General features: G+C 41.6%; 1 protein-coding gene across 1 annotated transcript; it reads right to left on the bottom strand.

Moving 5' to 3' along the window:
• Positions 1-2,151: 2,151 nt before the first annotated feature.
• Positions 2,152-17,245, bottom strand: LOC139445086 (AN1-type zinc finger protein 1-like). Its single transcript, XM_071226173.1, has 8 exons — positions 17,176-17,245; positions 15,598-15,640; positions 9,189-9,228; positions 7,045-7,172; positions 5,919-6,007; positions 3,985-4,175; positions 3,289-3,369; positions 2,152-2,349 (listed from the first exon to the last, which is right to left on the bottom strand). Exons 1-8 carry the CDS (start codon positions 17,231-17,233, stop codon positions 2,191-2,193), a joined length of 789 nt encoding a protein of 262 aa, XP_071082274.1. The 5' UTR covers positions 17,234-17,245; the 3' UTR covers positions 2,152-2,190.
• Positions 17,246-18,334: the final 1,089 nt, after the last annotated feature.

Genomic DNA, 18,334 nt, shown 5'->3' with positions numbered 1-18,334 from the left:
GGCAAACATATTCGTCAGTTTGTTCATGACTTAAAACATATAACTGGTTGTTTTCCAATCAAAGTTGTTTGAGAAGAGAGTTACTTCACCGAAGATCTTCACATGAAGCAACATGTGTTTGATTTAATTTGTACACACAGTTTTGACTCCTTGAAACCAAAAGAAAACACCGTCCGCCCAACTCATAAAAAGTTGGCAACTTCAGAATACATAGCTGTTGACAATTTGTTTGGTGTTGGCAAATCAACAAATATACACTCACCGACAACAGAAACGGGAGTACCACACATGTTGGTTATTGTATGAAGAATTATGTATATTCAAGAGATATAAGATGGGTTCGACGCACAAACGAATATGCTGATATGTTGTGTGAACCGACGCTCATGAACGCATCACATGTGACGTCATAGATCCATTACTCGCGATGCACCATTTGTCTTGTGCGTGTAAAGTTTGGAAACACGTGCAGCATATCGTGATAAAAATGAAGACACTCTGTGGTAACATTTGACTGATTGTTAGTTTTGTCATTAAATGGTACACATTAGAAACATCTCTTCTTAACGTACATACTTCTCTATATGTTTCTATAGTTCACGTTTCTTTTGGCCGTGAGTATATTAATTCGATCGTCCTCTGACGTTGGCAGAAACGTTGACATTACAACATATACACACTGTGAAAATTTACATTTATATTAACACCTGCTCCAGAGCAAATTTGCTCCTGGTGTAAATATACACACATGAGTAAACGCGTTCGCATGGATTAGATTGGGCCCGCTTACATTATCTGTGCTTATCATCGTGGAGACATATGACAAGCTGGATGTCAGCCAGTGTTCTGTTCAACAACAAAACGTACGTTGTATTAGTATTGAGTGAGTGAGGGTTTAAAGTCAAGTCGAACAGTTTCAGTTATATCACAGCGTGTCAGCTTGATGTGGGTTGAAAGTCCGAAGTGATGCACGTCTTAGATGATTACCATTTTGGCGAAACCCGCGATCATGGTGTCAACAATGTTGTATTAATACAATACTAATACTAATGGCTACACATCTGCAAAAGTCGTTTTTGAAACCCTTGTTCTAATGGTTTCACCATCTGTCCTTGAACCAAGCTGATTGTCTTATAAGAACAGTATTTTCTCTTTCCAAGCAGGTGTCTAAAGTGCCATTTTAAGAAACTTGAACCATACTTCTATCTGTCCATACAAGTGATGCATGGTCCATTTGTCATATGATGTTTGTTTGTTTGTTTGTTGACACTTATATGTTTCAATGGTTTTCTACCTGAGCCTTGTAATATGACAAATGAATATGACAGAAAATGACGTCATCATGACTCTTCGTTTACTTCCGTTCGGGGCCATACTTATATTATCCAGTTTACTTTCATAAATTAAAGGATGAAATTATAGAGAGCTACAACTTTCACAAGAAAGATGCCACACGTTTTTCAAGACATCTTGAAATTCGTGTATTGGCGTAGTTGTCATATTATTTTGCGTTTGTAATAAAATGTCTACCATAAAAGTGTTCCTCAAAGACAGCCATCGTGGTCTGGGGGTTGAGCTTTTGCCTGGAGATGGAAGGTCATACCAAAAGACGTTAAAAGATTGTACCTGTTACCCTCCCTGGTGCTCGGCATTCAGGGACTTAAACAAGTGTTGGTTGGCTCGGAGTCAGTATATTCTTTCTCAGTGGCGCGCGCGCACGCACGCACAAACATACACGCACACGTTGCTATATAAGTGCAATAACCTTGGATGCCATGTTTAAACCCATTTCATTTCACCACCACATCTTGTTTCTCTGTGCCAATGGTTGCTTCTCTGGACAGGGCCTTGTGGTCAAAGCGTCAGCCTTCCCAAGGGTTTGATTCTGGACAATGCATAGAGTAGTGCCATGATAAGCTGGAATGTTATTAAAAGCAGTGATAGAGTCAACTCACTCACTCCAAAACATAATAAATTAGTGTATGCCACTTGACACTTGCAGTGTCTGCAGTGATGGCGGATGAGGTGACGTATCCCCTGAAGTGCTAATTTGCTCCTCACAATTGTTGCCTCTGTTTGTTTGTTTTTATATTTAACACCACACAGCAATATAAACCATTCACAACCAAACTGTCCAGCAACATTAGCATGATTTATTTACAATGTATTGAAGTGTACAATATGGCAGTGCTATGAGCGTAGGTCGTGTATATTGTGACAGTCAGGGGCTACATTCTCCAGTACAACTGACGACCCATTGTACAGCTGAGCTTCCCCGTCCAGGAGGGACTCCAGAGATACCTCTACCGGAAGTAACGCCCCAGTGTCCAACACGAACAGGCGCAGCTTCTGAAACAGTGGACCCGTCAAGATCTGGGTTAAAATATGTCTTCAGCAACCCATGCTTGCCGGAAATGGCGACTATGCTTGTCGTAAGAGGCGAATGACGGGATAGGGTGGTCAGGCTCGCTGACTTGGTTGATGCATGTCATCGATCCCAATTGAGTGGATCAATGCTCATGATGTCAATCACTGGATTGTCAGGTCCAGACTCAATTATTTACCAGCCGTCTGCCATCATATAGCTGTAATATTGCTGAGTGTAGCTTTAGACAACAAACAAAACAAAACAAATCTGAAACAGAGTAAGTGAGTTGTTTAACCCCGCTCTAAAGTCTAAATTACAGAACTAAGGTAGCATTGCCAACTTAAGGTGGCTCAAAAAGTGGGCTTTAAGCCCTGATTAGAAGCCTTCCAGCCAAATTCTGTCTGGGACACCACTAAAGATCTTCTGACTTTGTACACATGTAGGGAATCAACACTGGTCTTCAGTGTGAGGAGTCACCACTACAACCACTGGGCTACCCCTGTTCCCCAACAATATGGTTAAAAATACTGTTTAATCAAGAGAACCTGCTCCTGCCCAGAAAGTACTGACATTAAGTAGAATCACACCCAATGGAGATTCTGGTTTAGAATTGATCCTCAGCAAACCATACTTATCACAAGAGGACCTGGGAAGATTCCGGGATAGAATAGGTCTTCAGCAACACATGCTTGCCGTAAAAAGCGACTATGCTTGTCGTAAAAGGCGACTAACGGGATCGGGTGGTCAGGCTCACTGACTTGGTTGATGCATGTCAACGATCCCAATTGCGTGGATCGATGCTCATGATATTAATCACTGGCTTGTCTGGTCCAGACTCAATTATTTACAGACCACCATCATATAGCTGGAATATTACTGAGTGCCGCACACACAATAAAAAATTTAAAAAGTAGTATCACCTTCTCAGCTCCTGTGTTGTTGAGATTTGTGACCCCAGCTGTTGATGCAGCAAAGTCAATCATTCTGCCTACTGTCCACTTCTGCCAGGACAAAAGAAAACCCACAATAAACGGAAATACACCATGCTATAATTTCTTCATTGGCATTGTCAGCAGTCCACAAAATGTCCTGAAACCTGCCAGAGTCAATGGTGCAAGCACCGATATATCTGAATACAGCTAACCAAACACATCAGTTCCACATATACTGAACAAAAGAAGTTAGGGATCATGGATATTTTGAGGGATATTGTCTTGGAGTGACTATAGACACAATTTCATAAAAATATCCCAAAAATTTTCATGATCACTGTTTTTGTTCAGTATATATTGAGAACCTCACATGAGTGTCTTTTGATATCAAGTCGTTTCTCAAGAGTGTTGATATATTTGATATCGAGAGACAGAGGGAGAGATTCCATTCATCATCAAAAATAATTCTTTTTCAGTTTGTATAGTAATAGCCAGTGTCTTGCATGGAAATGGGACAGCTAACCCGCATCAGGAGCAGAGAGATTTGAGATGTCATTTGAGCATCGTAATGCAATATCTCCAAAGCCTCAATGTCTCCAAAGAATTTTAATGTGATATGTCCTGAGGAAAGCAGGTTTGGATGGTAAATCAGCTTAGAACAGCCTGTGTAGTTGGGCAACCGACCTTTGAGAAATACATGGCCTTGTGTGTGTGTGACGTCGGCAGCTGGACGGCGAGGTGGATCTTCTCACACTCCGGAATCCCCCTCTCACCCACTGCATGCTGTTTCAGCTTCATCAAGGCAACTTTAGCGGCCATCTTCGGATTCTTGGAGCCCCGGTGCTTCGGAGGACCAATTGTGCCTTTCTTTGATTCTGAAACAAAGGTGTCTCCTCAGTACTTCAGTATTAAGTCAGCACAATGCTGGGGTAGTATGAGGGTGTTAACCCATATTGACAAATCTAGGATCAGTCAGGTTGAATCTGGGATTCGTGACATCAGACTGTGGAATTCTTGTTCCGTGTCGATTTCCAAATTGAAACAATATGTTAACCCAGAAATATGTATGTAAACTGTGTATGAAGCCAACAAACAACCAACAAGGGGTACACAATCAACAAATGTATTACAAAATTCACGAAGGTTACAAATCAGCATAAATTACTGCACAGCAATTATAATGGCAGTAAACTATAGAGTGGTAGTACAATATTCAATGAATAAGATGATGTCAGTGGTCAGTATCAAATACAAAAGTAGAGTGGTGATAGCAAAAGTCAGTGATAATAATATATATATGTTCACCCAGCAGCGACTGTGGTCAAGCTTCCGAGATGGGCTAGGCACGGAATCAGAGATGATGAGCCATCCTCACATGAAAGCTGCTCTTGACGTGATGAAAATGCATGTGTGTCCTGCAAACATGCCACTGACCCCTTAAATACAACCTACCATGCCACTGGACGGTTCCAGACAGTACTCAAATCATAGAACATTACTGAAATTCCCCTATATTTCTATAACATACTCTCACTCTCCACGGTTTATGGACTAAACGTTTACACACCACACTTGCCAAGTTCCTTCCCTGCATTTGACAACTTCGTTACACTTTCCGCAAATGGGCTATCGCGGTGAGGAGCTTGGACACTAAAATCTAAAAATAGTAACTTCCTGACGCCTGCTTACATTTCCCAAATACAATGCAATGAGGCTCTACTGAATCTCAACAGAAACAATGAAACACAGTTACAATCATTGTTTAACAATAAAATACACCGACATATAACACTCTGCCCTGGTAACCTTTCCCTCTGATCTTCACAGCAATGCTGCTTGGCCTGACAACTCACCCTGACAACTCACCCTGACAACTCACCCTTCTGATCATTCACTAGAAACAAAGTTAAAACATCAATGTTACCCATTTTGTAGAGAGCCCATTTTAGACAACTAATTGGTTAAATTTGAAAAAAAGGCTTTCATATGGTATTGTTACTTCACCTAAATGAGATGAAGTCTGCTTTGTACAGGTTCATGTCTGTTTCAAATTATCAGAAATATTACTAGAGGCCTCTTTCTTCAATTGTTTCAAACGCCAAGATCTTTGCTTCCATCTTACCAACCCAAACACACACATTAATGTTCGTTTGTTTGTTGTTTAACACCTAACTCAGCAACATTCCAGCTAAATGAGTGCTTGACATCTTGAGCATCGATTTACGCAATTGGGTTACGATGACTGCATCCACGAATTCAGCAAGCCTGACCATCCGATCCCGTTTATTGCCTCTCACAACCATGGGTTTCTGAAGACCAATCTAACCCAAATCTTCCTTGGTTACCCACCAGTAATACATAAGCATGACAACGCAGTGACCACACGAGATTCAGGGTTGGAAGAGGTGCCAAGCAATTTAAGCTTGTTGGAGATGACTAATGAACTGGGTGGACTCGGTGACTGGTTGCTTGGCTTATGCCCTGATGGTGTGTGATGTTGCTCATTCATTCAATCACTGGTTTATCTGGTCAAGATTTGATTATTTATAGGCAACCACGTGGAATATTGCTGAGTGCGGCATAATAAAACAAAAAAGGAAAACAAAATTTCATCTCACCAAGTATCTGTTTGACATGTTCTGCTGTCTTCGACACCTTCACCGTCAGATCCAGTTTTTCACATCGGTGATCCTGCTGGTGCCGGTGGCTGCAACACAGACACCAGAACTACAACACCATATATTCCTACATTCAGGCCTCAAACAGAGGCTCTTTCTGTGAATCCTGAAGTTATTTGATCTCAAAGTTAAAGCATTGAGATCAGCAAAATTTGACATCAGTATTAACAAAGCTAATCAGGCTTCAGTTGTGACCATTTTGAATTTGTAAATGTTGTCATTTCTCGTATGCTTTTGCAGTCTCGACAAAGAGTAGCCTGACAGTCACAAAACAGGTTCTGATAAAGAAAATACTGTATTTGACGTAGTAAGTGCCCAGGGCACTCTCAAAATTAGTGAGTGAGTGAGTTTGGTTTAACGCCGCTTTAAAAGTATTCCAGTTATATCACGGCGTGTCAGCTTAATGTGGGAGGAAAGCCCGAAGTGATGCAGGTGTCAGACGTTTACCACTTCGGTGAAACCCATGAACCGGGATTCGAACCCACAATCATAGGTTTCTGGCGTGCCCAAGGGACGCAACACTGCACAGCGAATAGCGGCGCCTTGGATGACTGGGCCACCTGTGCCCCCCTCTCAAAATTAGAAATAGGGGGCTCTTATTAGAATATTATTTTGGTGAAAATGTTGAAAGATCGCAAATAAATAAGTCTTGTGTATATTGATCAATCGGAAGGGTGCTAATTGGGATTGTTCACAAGCCAATATATTAGCAAATATCGCCGGGGGCGCTTATCAGAGCGCGCTGCTTATTACATCGAATACGGTAGCTGAAATAAGGCTTACTGACACAGTTGGTGATTTGGTGACGACTATAGGACGTTTTGCTTCTAAGTAGTTACTAAATAGTCAGGAAATGTTTAACACTTTCAACATTGGTTTTTTCCACCTCCATCCAAACAATTTAGCCCCAAAATTTGTAATAAAAGCATTTTTTTATTGATCTGGGTAACTCTATTTTATATTTTCCCTCCTCCATCCAATTTACTCCAAAGAATCTTTGTACAATATACAAACTTGGTCTGGCTTTATTACAAAAAATAAGGTTACAACCACTGACGTCTGCTACCTGAGACAGAAGCTCCTGCGACACTGCGGACACACCACAGGGGTGAGTTCCCGGTTGCTGCAGTCCTCTAGGGCACATGTGAAGCCCTTCTCCCCCGTGTACTCCACTGTGTTGCCTTTAACACAACTCTGTAATACAAAATGAACCAATATGATTCATATTTCAAAAGTTGGTTTACGCTATTTTCTCCAAATTCTATGTTGGAGGTCTAAGAAAAAAATATTAAAAATCTACTGTCAACTTCACTTCAACTGCATGCATTAATCAATGAAAAATGTTGTTTTAACTTTGGAGATCACTGAGTTTAGTGTTTACAGTTTGAATGTTGCCAATGGTTTTCACATCACTTCCTGTTTGGGAAATAGGTGTTATGCAAAGAAGTTGAAATCAGAAAGTTTAATGCCACAAGCTACAATAGGGCCACAAGAAAGTTACAAGCACTTCCTGTTTGAGGACTTCACTCCCTGTATGGAAAGACATAAAATGTCAGTGTCCACCAAAACAGATCCCAATGGGGCATTACTGGCAAAACAGTGATGAATGACATGAATGGATCACTGAAAGTAGATGATGACACCAAAGTGTTCGCGAAAAGAGTAAGCATGTCGGTAGTCCCCGCCACTCTCACAATTTGTACAAAAAAGTATGTGTTTGTCGCCTGCCGCTGCACAGCATATACTCCAGCCATGCGAAGGCAGCATGTAAGCATTTTAATACTGAATTACAAGTCTACTGTGTACAAGTGCAGAGATTAAAATAAAGAAGCAAACGTTTAAGAAATATGTCAGTTCTGCAACATGGTTTAGGACAGTTTTAGTGTCTTGGACTAAACATTTCTTCTGTAATTGTTTCGGCGTATTTGATAAATGCTACTGAGCTAATGATGAACGTTTTCAACATGTCCTGAATCAAGTTTGGCGCCATCACTGCCAAGTTTCAGCTTCATAATGATAGGTGCAGACATATTGGAACAGATGTTTACAGATGATGCAGAACAGACAAACAGGCCATGCCCTTTGCTTGCCATGAGATAAAACAGTCTGTAACGGCTCACCACTTACATGCACAAGAAACAATATCTGCCTAAATATTCTGTGAGACAGACTGCAGTAATAGACTTGAAGGATTTATTTAGAATGCAGTCATTATATATTATAATTTTAAAAATTGCATTCACCCTGTCTATATAAAGACAAAACTAAAATGTCAACTGATAGAGAATGTCAGCCAGATCAGTTTACAACTGAAAGTGTAGAAGAGAACACAAAATCCATTAACACAATAAATGTGTCCTGACCAGTAGGGAATCTTTTCATAATTAGTTATATCTGCTACTACAACCGCGACAGTGACTTAAATGACAATACAGCTTTATACATCAAGGAGAAAATGTACAAACAATGTTAAAAAAGGAAAAATAAGCAAATGGAAATAGTTTTTTGAGTTTCAGGATATTTTCTTCATGCAAGGTGGCGGAGGTACTCAGCTGACCACAAAAACTGAGTGAGTGATTCCAAGGCTTCATGTAATCTTGACCTTGATAAACACTGGCTTCTAATCCAATAAAGCTGGCAATTAGTATTTTTATAATCCTCCGTATGAAAAATATCACACCTTTCTCTTTAATTTGCCTGTAATAAAGCGCTCAGTTTCGCATTAAAATAAGGTCTCTACTCTACAGAAGGAGTACATCAATTTTCAAACAGTGGGTTTACCTCCTAATTGACTTCAATATTGTTTGCATTTTTGGAGGTCAAACAATAATTACGGATTTACAAAGTGTGCACACCAGTTTTAACGCTTATACCTCCGTAAACACAAAAACATATTGAAGTCAGTTCTCATACATAAACACGTAAAAAAGAAAAAAAACTTTACAGACTTATTTAATCATTAACACAAAGCAGATGTACACAAAAATACGAAATCAGAGACCACAATGCAACCCAAGCCCCGCCTTCCCATTATCAGCCAATCAAGAAACAGTAGTATGTTAGTGGGCGCGGCCTAACTTGGGTATGGTAGGGTATGGAGCCAATCAAATGCCACAGGATCATTTACAATTTATTAATGAAAGAATGGACGTCGGACAAAATGACAACATAACATCTAGAAAGTGTCAGTGTAGAAAATCATCCACTTACCCGGGAGCAGTTGTGTCCATCCTTTGTCCTGTGATCCAAGCTGTAACATCAAATTAGTACGCATGTACATTATCATCTTAAAAAATGTGAACGTTGACATAATATGGTATTCTATTATGCCTCAAAGTAAGATTGACAAATCAGAGAGCAGAACTACTGACCCCACATGAGCCCGTATACTGTCAGTAAAAATCCAAGATGGTTGTTACTGACCTAATGAGACTGTATACCGTCAGTAACAGCCATTTTGAATTTTCCAACACCCACCTCACATATTTCACATGGAAATTCTGGTTCAGATATTTGACACTGTTTTGTGTTTTAATATTATTAATTGTGATGAGCAAAGACATTATTTATTAAAGAAACCATGTTTGTGACTTTATTTATAAAAATTATAGAGAAAATAAGCTTACAACGGAGGTCACTGAGTTACAAATAGTAACGTCATAGAACATACTATAGTATGACGTCACAAATGAGAAACGAGACGCCAATGACGTCACATAGCAATAGAATAGATCGCAGCCCGTGGTTAGGGGAAAGCAGACTGCTATCAAGTTACAGTGGCCCGCAGATTTCTGTAAACATGCGGTTTTTTTTATGATAATTCTATCAATTTTAGATAAATACTTAAAATGTTAACATTTAGTGCATTATATATTCCATTGTTGACGTTTCTGTTTCCATTAAACCATTAAACCATTGTATGGGTAACATATGTACTGGTCCTGTCATTTATACCGGTTGTAAGTGTCAAGTTTTCATTTTGACATGACATGCAACAAAGATACCAAATAGTTTAAATTTTTCGGCATAATAAAATCGTTATGGTGTCTTTTTCCTGCTAACCTAATATGACACTGTATACAGCAACTAAAAACACCATAACTAATAGTATCCAGGGATCCAGAAACTGGTCTGTGCGTCGGACTTCTCAGATTGTGACTGCAAAATGTCCGATTTGAAACAGTCTCAAAAAGTCTCAGCAGGGCATAACAACCTGTGACTGGATATCATTACAAAGAAAACAAAAAACAACGACTCCTGGTATGACGCGTCCGGGTATCGAACCCCTGACCTCCCGCTCTCTGGGCAGATGCTCTACCACTAGACTACGGAGTCGGTCAACGCTACTTTGAATATTGTACTCAGTAATAATACTGTCAGTGTCAACTTTGAGGGGTAGGAAAACCTTATTGGGGACCTCACCTCGACCCCACGCCTCATCATACCAGCCAACCACTAGTTTCCAGTGAATATAACTAACTTCAATTTTATCTCAGGAAATTATCAGGCTCAAATAGGTAGACATTTCCCTGGAGTGAGTGAGTGAGTTGGGTTTAACGCCGCTTTTAACAGTATTCCAGTTATTCAGCTTAATGTGGGAGGTAAGCCCGAAGTGATGCAGGTCTCAGATGTTTACCACTTCGGTGAAACCCACGAGCACGGGTATGGTGCTAACAATCCTAGAAACATAATCGGGGCGAACTGGGATTCAAACCCACAATCATAGGCTTCTGGCGTGCCCAAGGGACGCAACTCTGCACAGCGAATCGCGGCGAATTAGACGAGAGAGAGAGAGAGAGAGAGAGAGGGAGAGAGAGACAAATAGAGAGACAGAAATAGAGAGAGAGAGAGATATAGAGGGAGAGAAATTCTCTGCACGGCGTATCATGAATAGTCATGATGTTTATGAAGCAGCTTGCTTTGTGCTGAATGTGTGTCATGACTGCAGTTTGGAACTTGAGCCTCATTACAAAGCCCAAGTCAATAAACATTTCATTCAAACAATTCAGCTGACAACAGTCCATATGTTCTTGTCAAAATCAACAAACTGTGGTTGTTCAACATTGTTGATTTGTAAAAGAGTAGAACCAGTTGTAATTAACTGTCACATGAGATGTTATTGATGTCTAATGTAACAAAACACATGCACGAAGTACACATCTCTCAACCTGGCATCCTACAGTCTGTAATATTAGGATGAGTATTTTGACAACCTAGGCCTTATAAAATGTAAAACTGTTATTTAATGTCAGGATGATTATTTTGACAACCTAGGCCTTATAAAATGTAAAACTGTTATTTAATGTCAGGATGATTATTTTGACAACCTATGCCTTATAAAATGTAAAACTGTTATTTAATGTCAGGATGATTATTTTGACAACCTATGCCTTATAAAATGTAAAACTGTTATTTAATGTCAGGATGAGTATTTTGACAACCGAGGCCCTACAGTCCGTAATAAATAGTCCAGTCACATAATGTGATTATCCTTGCTTTGCCATCACCATACCATCACCACAAGTCATGAACAAAAACAGGAAATATATATCATTCCTGATCCGGTGAATATATCATGAGAACTACACAGATGATGATGACCGACAAAATGTGCTTCCCAACCTCAATGCAGGCAGTCCGGTCGGAGAGTGTCCAGCATAGAATAGGACCCTAATACTCCAGCATGTCGAGTGAGTGAGTGAGTGAGTGAGTGAGTGAGTGAGTGAGTTAGTGGGTGGGTTGGTGAGTTAGTGGGTGGGTGGGTGGGTGAGTGAGTGGGTGAGTGAGTGAGTGAGTGAGTGAGTGAGTGAGTGAGTGAGTGAGTGAGTGGGTGGATGGGTGTGTGGCTGAGTGAGTGAGTGAGTGAGTGAGTGAGTGAGTGAGTGAGTGAGTGAGTGAGTGAGTGAGTTAGTGGGTGGGTTGGTGAGTTAGTGGGTGGGTGGGTGAGTGAGTGAGTGGGTGAGTGAGTGAGTGAGTGAGTGAGTGAGTGAGTGAGTGAGTGAGTGAGTGAGTGAGTGAGTGAGTGAGTGGGTGGATGGGTGTGTGGCTGAGTGAGCGAGTGAGCGAGCGAGTGAGTGAGTGAGTGAGTGAGTGAGTGAGTGAGTGAGTGAGTGAGTGAGTGAGTGAGTGAGTGAGTGAGTGAGTGAGTGGGTGGGTGGGTGGGCGGCTGAGTGAGTGAGTGAGTGAGAGTGAGAGTGAGAGTGAGTGAGTGAGTGAGTGAGAGAGATGGAGCTGAGGAGGATCAGGTGGTTACAACGTGTGTCACTGGATAATAACAGCGAGACCTGCTCATGCTATCAACCACTTTTGAAAGGGATATTCTTTATCTTTCGATGACACACAAAACTGATTCTCATAATATGTCAAGAGTATATTTCAATAGAATGACATATTTGACTATCCCTATCAAAAGTTGAGTGGTATATTGCTGTCTGTGGCACCGGTCACCTACACCATGCACTCACTCTAGCACTGTCACAACTGCACTGTCACGGATATGTCACGGATATGTCACGGATATGTCACGGATACGTCACCTTGTATCTTCTACTGTATCAGGAAGCCATGCATCTTCCCGAGGCAGGAGCATCCACTAGCCGTTTTATCAAAGTCCTTTTTCACCCTTGCCACATCAAGCCCACTTTCCTGTGCTAAATATGATTGGACTTTCGCATATATCGATAGTCCAATCAGAGAACATTTCACAAAATCAACATCCACGACTGGCACACCTTCGTATGAAAGTGATTTACCACTGCCTGTCTTTGTGGACACGAATATGTCTTTTTCATCTTTTAAACACCAGATGATAACCTATGTTTTTATGTCAGGGATGAAATCGCGACTGTTTTCGTTTTTTTGTTATCTGACCGACTAGGTTGTCTCCTATGGTAGTCGCAATTTTTGTGAAGCTATACATGATAAGAACAACGATCTGATATCATCACAAGGGGCACAACTCTTGATCTCCACAAGGTGGCGCCAGGGTCCAGCCAAGGAAATGCCTTGATGTGGCAAGGGTAGATACTAGGCTTTGCTATAGGCTAGAGGACATGCTTGCCTCGGGTAGATACTAGGCTTTGCTATAGGCTAGAGGACATGCCTGCCTCGGGTAGATACTAGGCTTTGCTATAGGCTAGAGGACACGCTTGCCTCGGGTAGATACTAGGCTTTGCTATAGGCTAGAGGACACGCTTGCCTCGGGTAGATACAAGGCATCGCTATAGGCTAGAGGACACGCTTGCCTCGGGTAGATACAAGGCATTGCTATAGGCTAGTGGACACACTTGCCTTGGGTAGATACTAGGCATTGCTATAGGCTAGAGGACACGCTTGCCTCGGGTAGATACAAGGCATTGCTATAGGCTAGAGGACACGCTTGCCTCAGGTAGATACAAGGCATTGCTACAGGCTAGAGGACACGCTTTCCTTGGGTAGATACAAGGCATTGCTATAGGCTAGAGGACACGCTTGCCTTGGGTAGATACAATGCATTGCTAGAGGCTAGAGGACACGCTTGCCTCGGGTAGATACTATGCTTTGCTATAGGCTAGAGGACACGCTTGCCTCGGGTAGATACAAGGCATTGCTACAGGTTAGAGGATACGCTTGCCTCGGGTAGATACAAGGCATTGCTACAGGCTAGAGGACACGCTTGCCTCGGGTAGATACTAGGCATTGCTATAGGCTAGAGGACACGCTTGCCTTGGGTAGATACAAGGCATTGCTATAGGCTAGAGGACATGCTTGCCTCGGGTAGATACAAGGCATTGCTACAGGTTAGAGGATACGCTTGCCTCGGGTAGATACAAGGCATTGCTACAGGCTAGAGGACACGCTTGCCTCGGGTAGATACTAGGCATTGCTATAGGCTAGAGGACACGCTTGCCTTGGGTAGATACAAGGCATTGCTATAGGCTAAAGGACATGCTTGCCTCGGGTAGATACAAGGCATTGCTACAGGTTAGAGGATACGCTTGCCTCGGGTAGATACAAGGCATTGCTACAGGCTAGAGGACACGCTTGCCTCGGGTAGATACTAGGCATTGCTATAGGCTAGAGGACACGCTTGCCTTGGGTAGATACAAGGCATTGCTATAGGCTAGAGGACACGCTTGCCTCGGGTAGATACAAGGCATTGCTACAGGCTAGGGGACACGCTTGCCTCGGGTAGATACTAGGCATTGCTATAGGCTAGAGGACACGCTTGCCTTGGGTAGATACAAGGCATTGCTATAGGCTAGAGGACACGCTTGCCTCGGGTAGATACAAGGCATTGCTATAGGCTAGAGGACACGCTTGCCTCGGGTAGATACAAGGCATTGCTACAGGCTAGAGGACACGCTTGCCTCGGGTAGATACTAGGCATTGCTATAGGCTAGAGGACACGCTTGCCTTGGGTAGATACTAGGCATTGCTATAGGCTAGAGGACACGCTTGCCTTGGGTAGATACAAGGCATTGCTATAGGCTAGAGGACACGCTTGCCTTGGGTAGATACAAGGCATTGCTATAGGCTAGAGGACACGCTTGCCTTGGGTAGATACAAGGCATTGCTATAGGCTAGAGGACACGCTTGCCTTGGGTAGATACAAGGCATTGCTATAGGCTAGAGGACACGCTTGCCTTGGGTAGATACAAGGCATTGCTATAGGCTAGTGGACTCGCTTGCCTCGGGTAGATACTAGGCATTGCTATAGGCTAGAGGACATGCTTGCCTCGGGTAGATACTAGGCATTGCTATAGGCTAGTGGACTCGCTTGCCTCGGGTAGATACTAGGCATTGCTATAGGCTAGAGGACATGCTTGCCTCGGGTAGATACTAGGCATTGCTATAGGCTAGAGGACACGCTTGCCTCGGGTAGATACAAGGCATTGCTATAGGCTAGAGGACACGCTTGCCTCGGGTAGATACAAGGCATTGCTAGAGGCTAGAGGACACGCTTGCCTCGGGTAGATACTAGGCATTGCTAGAGGCTAGAGGACATGCTTGCCTCGGGTAGATACAAGGCATTGCTAGAGGCTAGAGGACACGCTTGCCTCGGGTAGATACAAGGCATTGCTATAGGCTAGAGGACACGCTTGCCTCGGGTAGATACAAGGCATTGCTAGAGGCTAGAGGACATGCTTGCCTCGGGTAGATACAAGGCATTGCTAGAGGCTAGAGGACACGCTTGCCTCGGGTAGATACAAGGCATTGCTATAGGCTAGAGGACACGCTTGCCTCGGGTAGATACAAGGCATTGCTAGAGGCTAGAGGACATGCTTGCCTCGGGTAGATACAAGGCATTGCTAGAGGCTAGAGGACACGCTTGCCTCGGGTAGATACAAGGCATTGCTAGAGGCTAGAGGATACGCTTGCCTCGGGTAGATACAAGGCATTGCTAGAGGCTAGAGGACATGCTTGCCTCGGGTAGATACAAGGCATTGCTAGAGGCTAGAGGACACGCTTGCCTCGGGTAGATACAAGGCATTGCTAGAGGCTAGAGGACACGCTTGCCTCGGGTAGATACAAGGCATTGCTAGAGGCTAGAGGACATGCTTGCCTCGGGTAGATACTAGGCATTGCTACAGGCTAGAGGACATGCTTGCCTCGGGTAGATGGAGAATGTGTTACTCACCAATATATCTTTTCACATCCATCACACTCAAATGGAAGAAAATCTGGAAAAAAAAAGATGTGACAAAGGTTATGAAAAGGGTCCTTTGAATCTATAAAACAATTGACCACTGTGTATACTGTGGCTGTTACAATTCACTCGTGTATTCAGTGAATTGAACCATGTACATTCATGAATTGAATTTGTTAGTCGTGGCCACAAGAATCAAATATTTATGAATATACAATCATGTGCATTTACATACCCTGTACCTAAAAATATCCATAAGAACATATTATATGCATAGATTTCTACAAAGACAACACTCTTATAATAATTAATTTGACAGTATTGGGGTCACTGGTCATTGTCGCATTTGAGCAGGTACCAGTACCTGGATAAGTGCAGTATATAAATGTATAAGGTCCCTTGGGCATGCCAGAAACCTATGATTGTGGGTTCGAATCCCGGTTTGCCCCGATTATGTTTCTAGGTTTGTCAGCACCATACCCGTGCTCCTGGGTTTCACCGAAGTGGTAAACGTCTAAGACCTGCATCACTTCGGGCTTTCCTCCCAGATTAAGCTGACACGCCGCGATATAACTGGAATACTGTTTAAAGCGGCGTTAAACCCAACTCGGTATTGGAAATTGATAAAAATACAATGGCAGGATTACCACAATAGCAAGAAAATGTTGGGCAATACATTTTTAGTAGATTTTGACACAAATCATCTGACTGTGGGATTTCAAGTTTTAGGAATAACACAGAGCTTGAAATTGGGACCTACGCTTTCATCAACTGTGACATCATGTCTTTTGAACGACAATTAGCGGTGACAACAGTGATGCACAGCTTAAAGGGACAGGATGTCAACCGTTCTGAAACAGTGTAAACAGTAGCTGATAATCCCCGAGCTTACTTGTGTCTGCTTGCCTTATTCAGACAGGCCTAATGCTTGACTTTTGGTGCGGTTTACATATTGTTTAGCAAAATTATAGTGATGTACTACTGCAACTGTGACAGTGAGGTGCGTGACAATATAGCATTACACATCAAGTGACCATATACTGCTAGCTCTCTGTAGAGCTTCGATGACTGGGCGTGGAGGATAAATATACAAATGTATAATTTTTCATGTTTTAGGATATTTTCAAAATGAAAGTTAAACATTTCATAAAATATATTTATCCGTGTTGAATCGCCAGTAATGAAGCAGATGTGCCCATACTCTTTATAAAAATAATTAATGAAATCTGCACACGTATATGACAAGTATTTAATGTCACTTTGTCAATTTAAAAGGCATCGCGTTTCACTTTAAGTGTTCACGGACAACACACAGGCCCGTAAAGCAGGATAGTGATATTACAGAAACACCTGAAACATAAATATAACTTAATATATTTGGGTCTGGTGTTTCAATAATTATCACTACGCTGTTTCAGAGGCCTGTGGGCTGACAGAAACATTGTGTTTTGTTTTTGCACGACAGCCGACTGCGGAACATTTGTGGTATTTCTCGCTGGTTTCTATGAATATAATTTATCACCTGATTTGACTCACATACAGTTTTACGGGATGGTGGAATTCAATTACCTAATTGTTTACAAGTTTCAACACTGCATTGCTTTCCAACGTTCGGAAACTCAGCCATGTTTACAGTCTTTCAAACTCCCCACACTGTGGAGGCGCTCTCTCTGATGTGTGGAGCTCGTGTCAAAATAAAACGAAATAAGATTCAAGTATAAGTCATTATTGTAACATGTTCCGTGTGTAGCGACCAGAACTGGGATACGACCAGAACTGGGATAAACACCGTAGAGAATTATATCTGTGGCATGCAACTATGTGTTTAATTGACAAACATTTAAAAAGAGCAAAATCATCTGCACTTCTTGTGTTTTGTATTTTTACTCCGTTCTGCAAAGTGCGCCAATGGCAATGCTACTGACTCGATGCCCGACATTTGCAGCTAAATATAGCAGCGTATAAAAGTGAAAATGCGGAACTAAAGCGGAATACAATTTCTTCTTTTTATGCATATTGCTCATGACAAAATGCAATTCCTATAAAAATTGTCGTGTTGCTAATTATCTGTAATTACTGCCCATTGCCATGTTTAATTTCTAACCATGATATCAGTCCCAAATGTATTATTTAATTGTCTATCATATCATAACCTTTGTGAGGTGGTGACATGTTTAATAACAGAGTAAATTTTCTGTTAAATAGATATCTTGGCCACTTCTGAACACAGTGTTTCCTACAAAATAGCAAAAGCCAAATGAAAATAAAATTATTCTCTAATTTATGTATTTTAAAGTTGTTATGCCACTCATTGGTGGGGATACAAGCGTAATAATTCAAGTTCCTAGGATGTTTGTGTTATGCAATTTTGCAAGAGTTATGAGAGTTGGACATATTTCTTCTCATACACAGTAAAACAGCAGGTAAATGTCTAGGAATAAATACTCATGACATTGTACAATAGGCCATGATGTTCACAAAATATATGTGGGAGGGTATGTACATCAATATAATAATATTAATTATTTTGAATATAACTAAGTGTGTCATTAAACATCAAACAATGAATACTCAACATGTCAGAGTTGAAAGGGGTACAGTTAAATTTGTACTGTTCAAAGGATTTCTAAGCAACAACACCTCACAGCCCTCTGGCAACTGATGTGTGTATTTTTGTTTGTATTCTCAAGTCCCAAAGTCATTTTTTGTAAATATTACTATCATTAGC

The sequence above is a fragment of the Haliotis cracherodii genome, unplaced genomic scaffold (genome assembly GCF_022045235.1).
Source record: "Haliotis cracherodii isolate W230 unplaced genomic scaffold, xgHalCrac1.p SCAF_10, whole genome shotgun sequence".
In the NCBI taxonomy this organism is placed as follows: domain Eukaryota; kingdom Metazoa; phylum Mollusca; class Gastropoda; order Lepetellida; family Haliotidae; genus Haliotis; species Haliotis cracherodii.
Note: the sequence above shows the minus strand (reverse complement) of the source record. Positions and strands in the feature narration are given on the sequence as shown.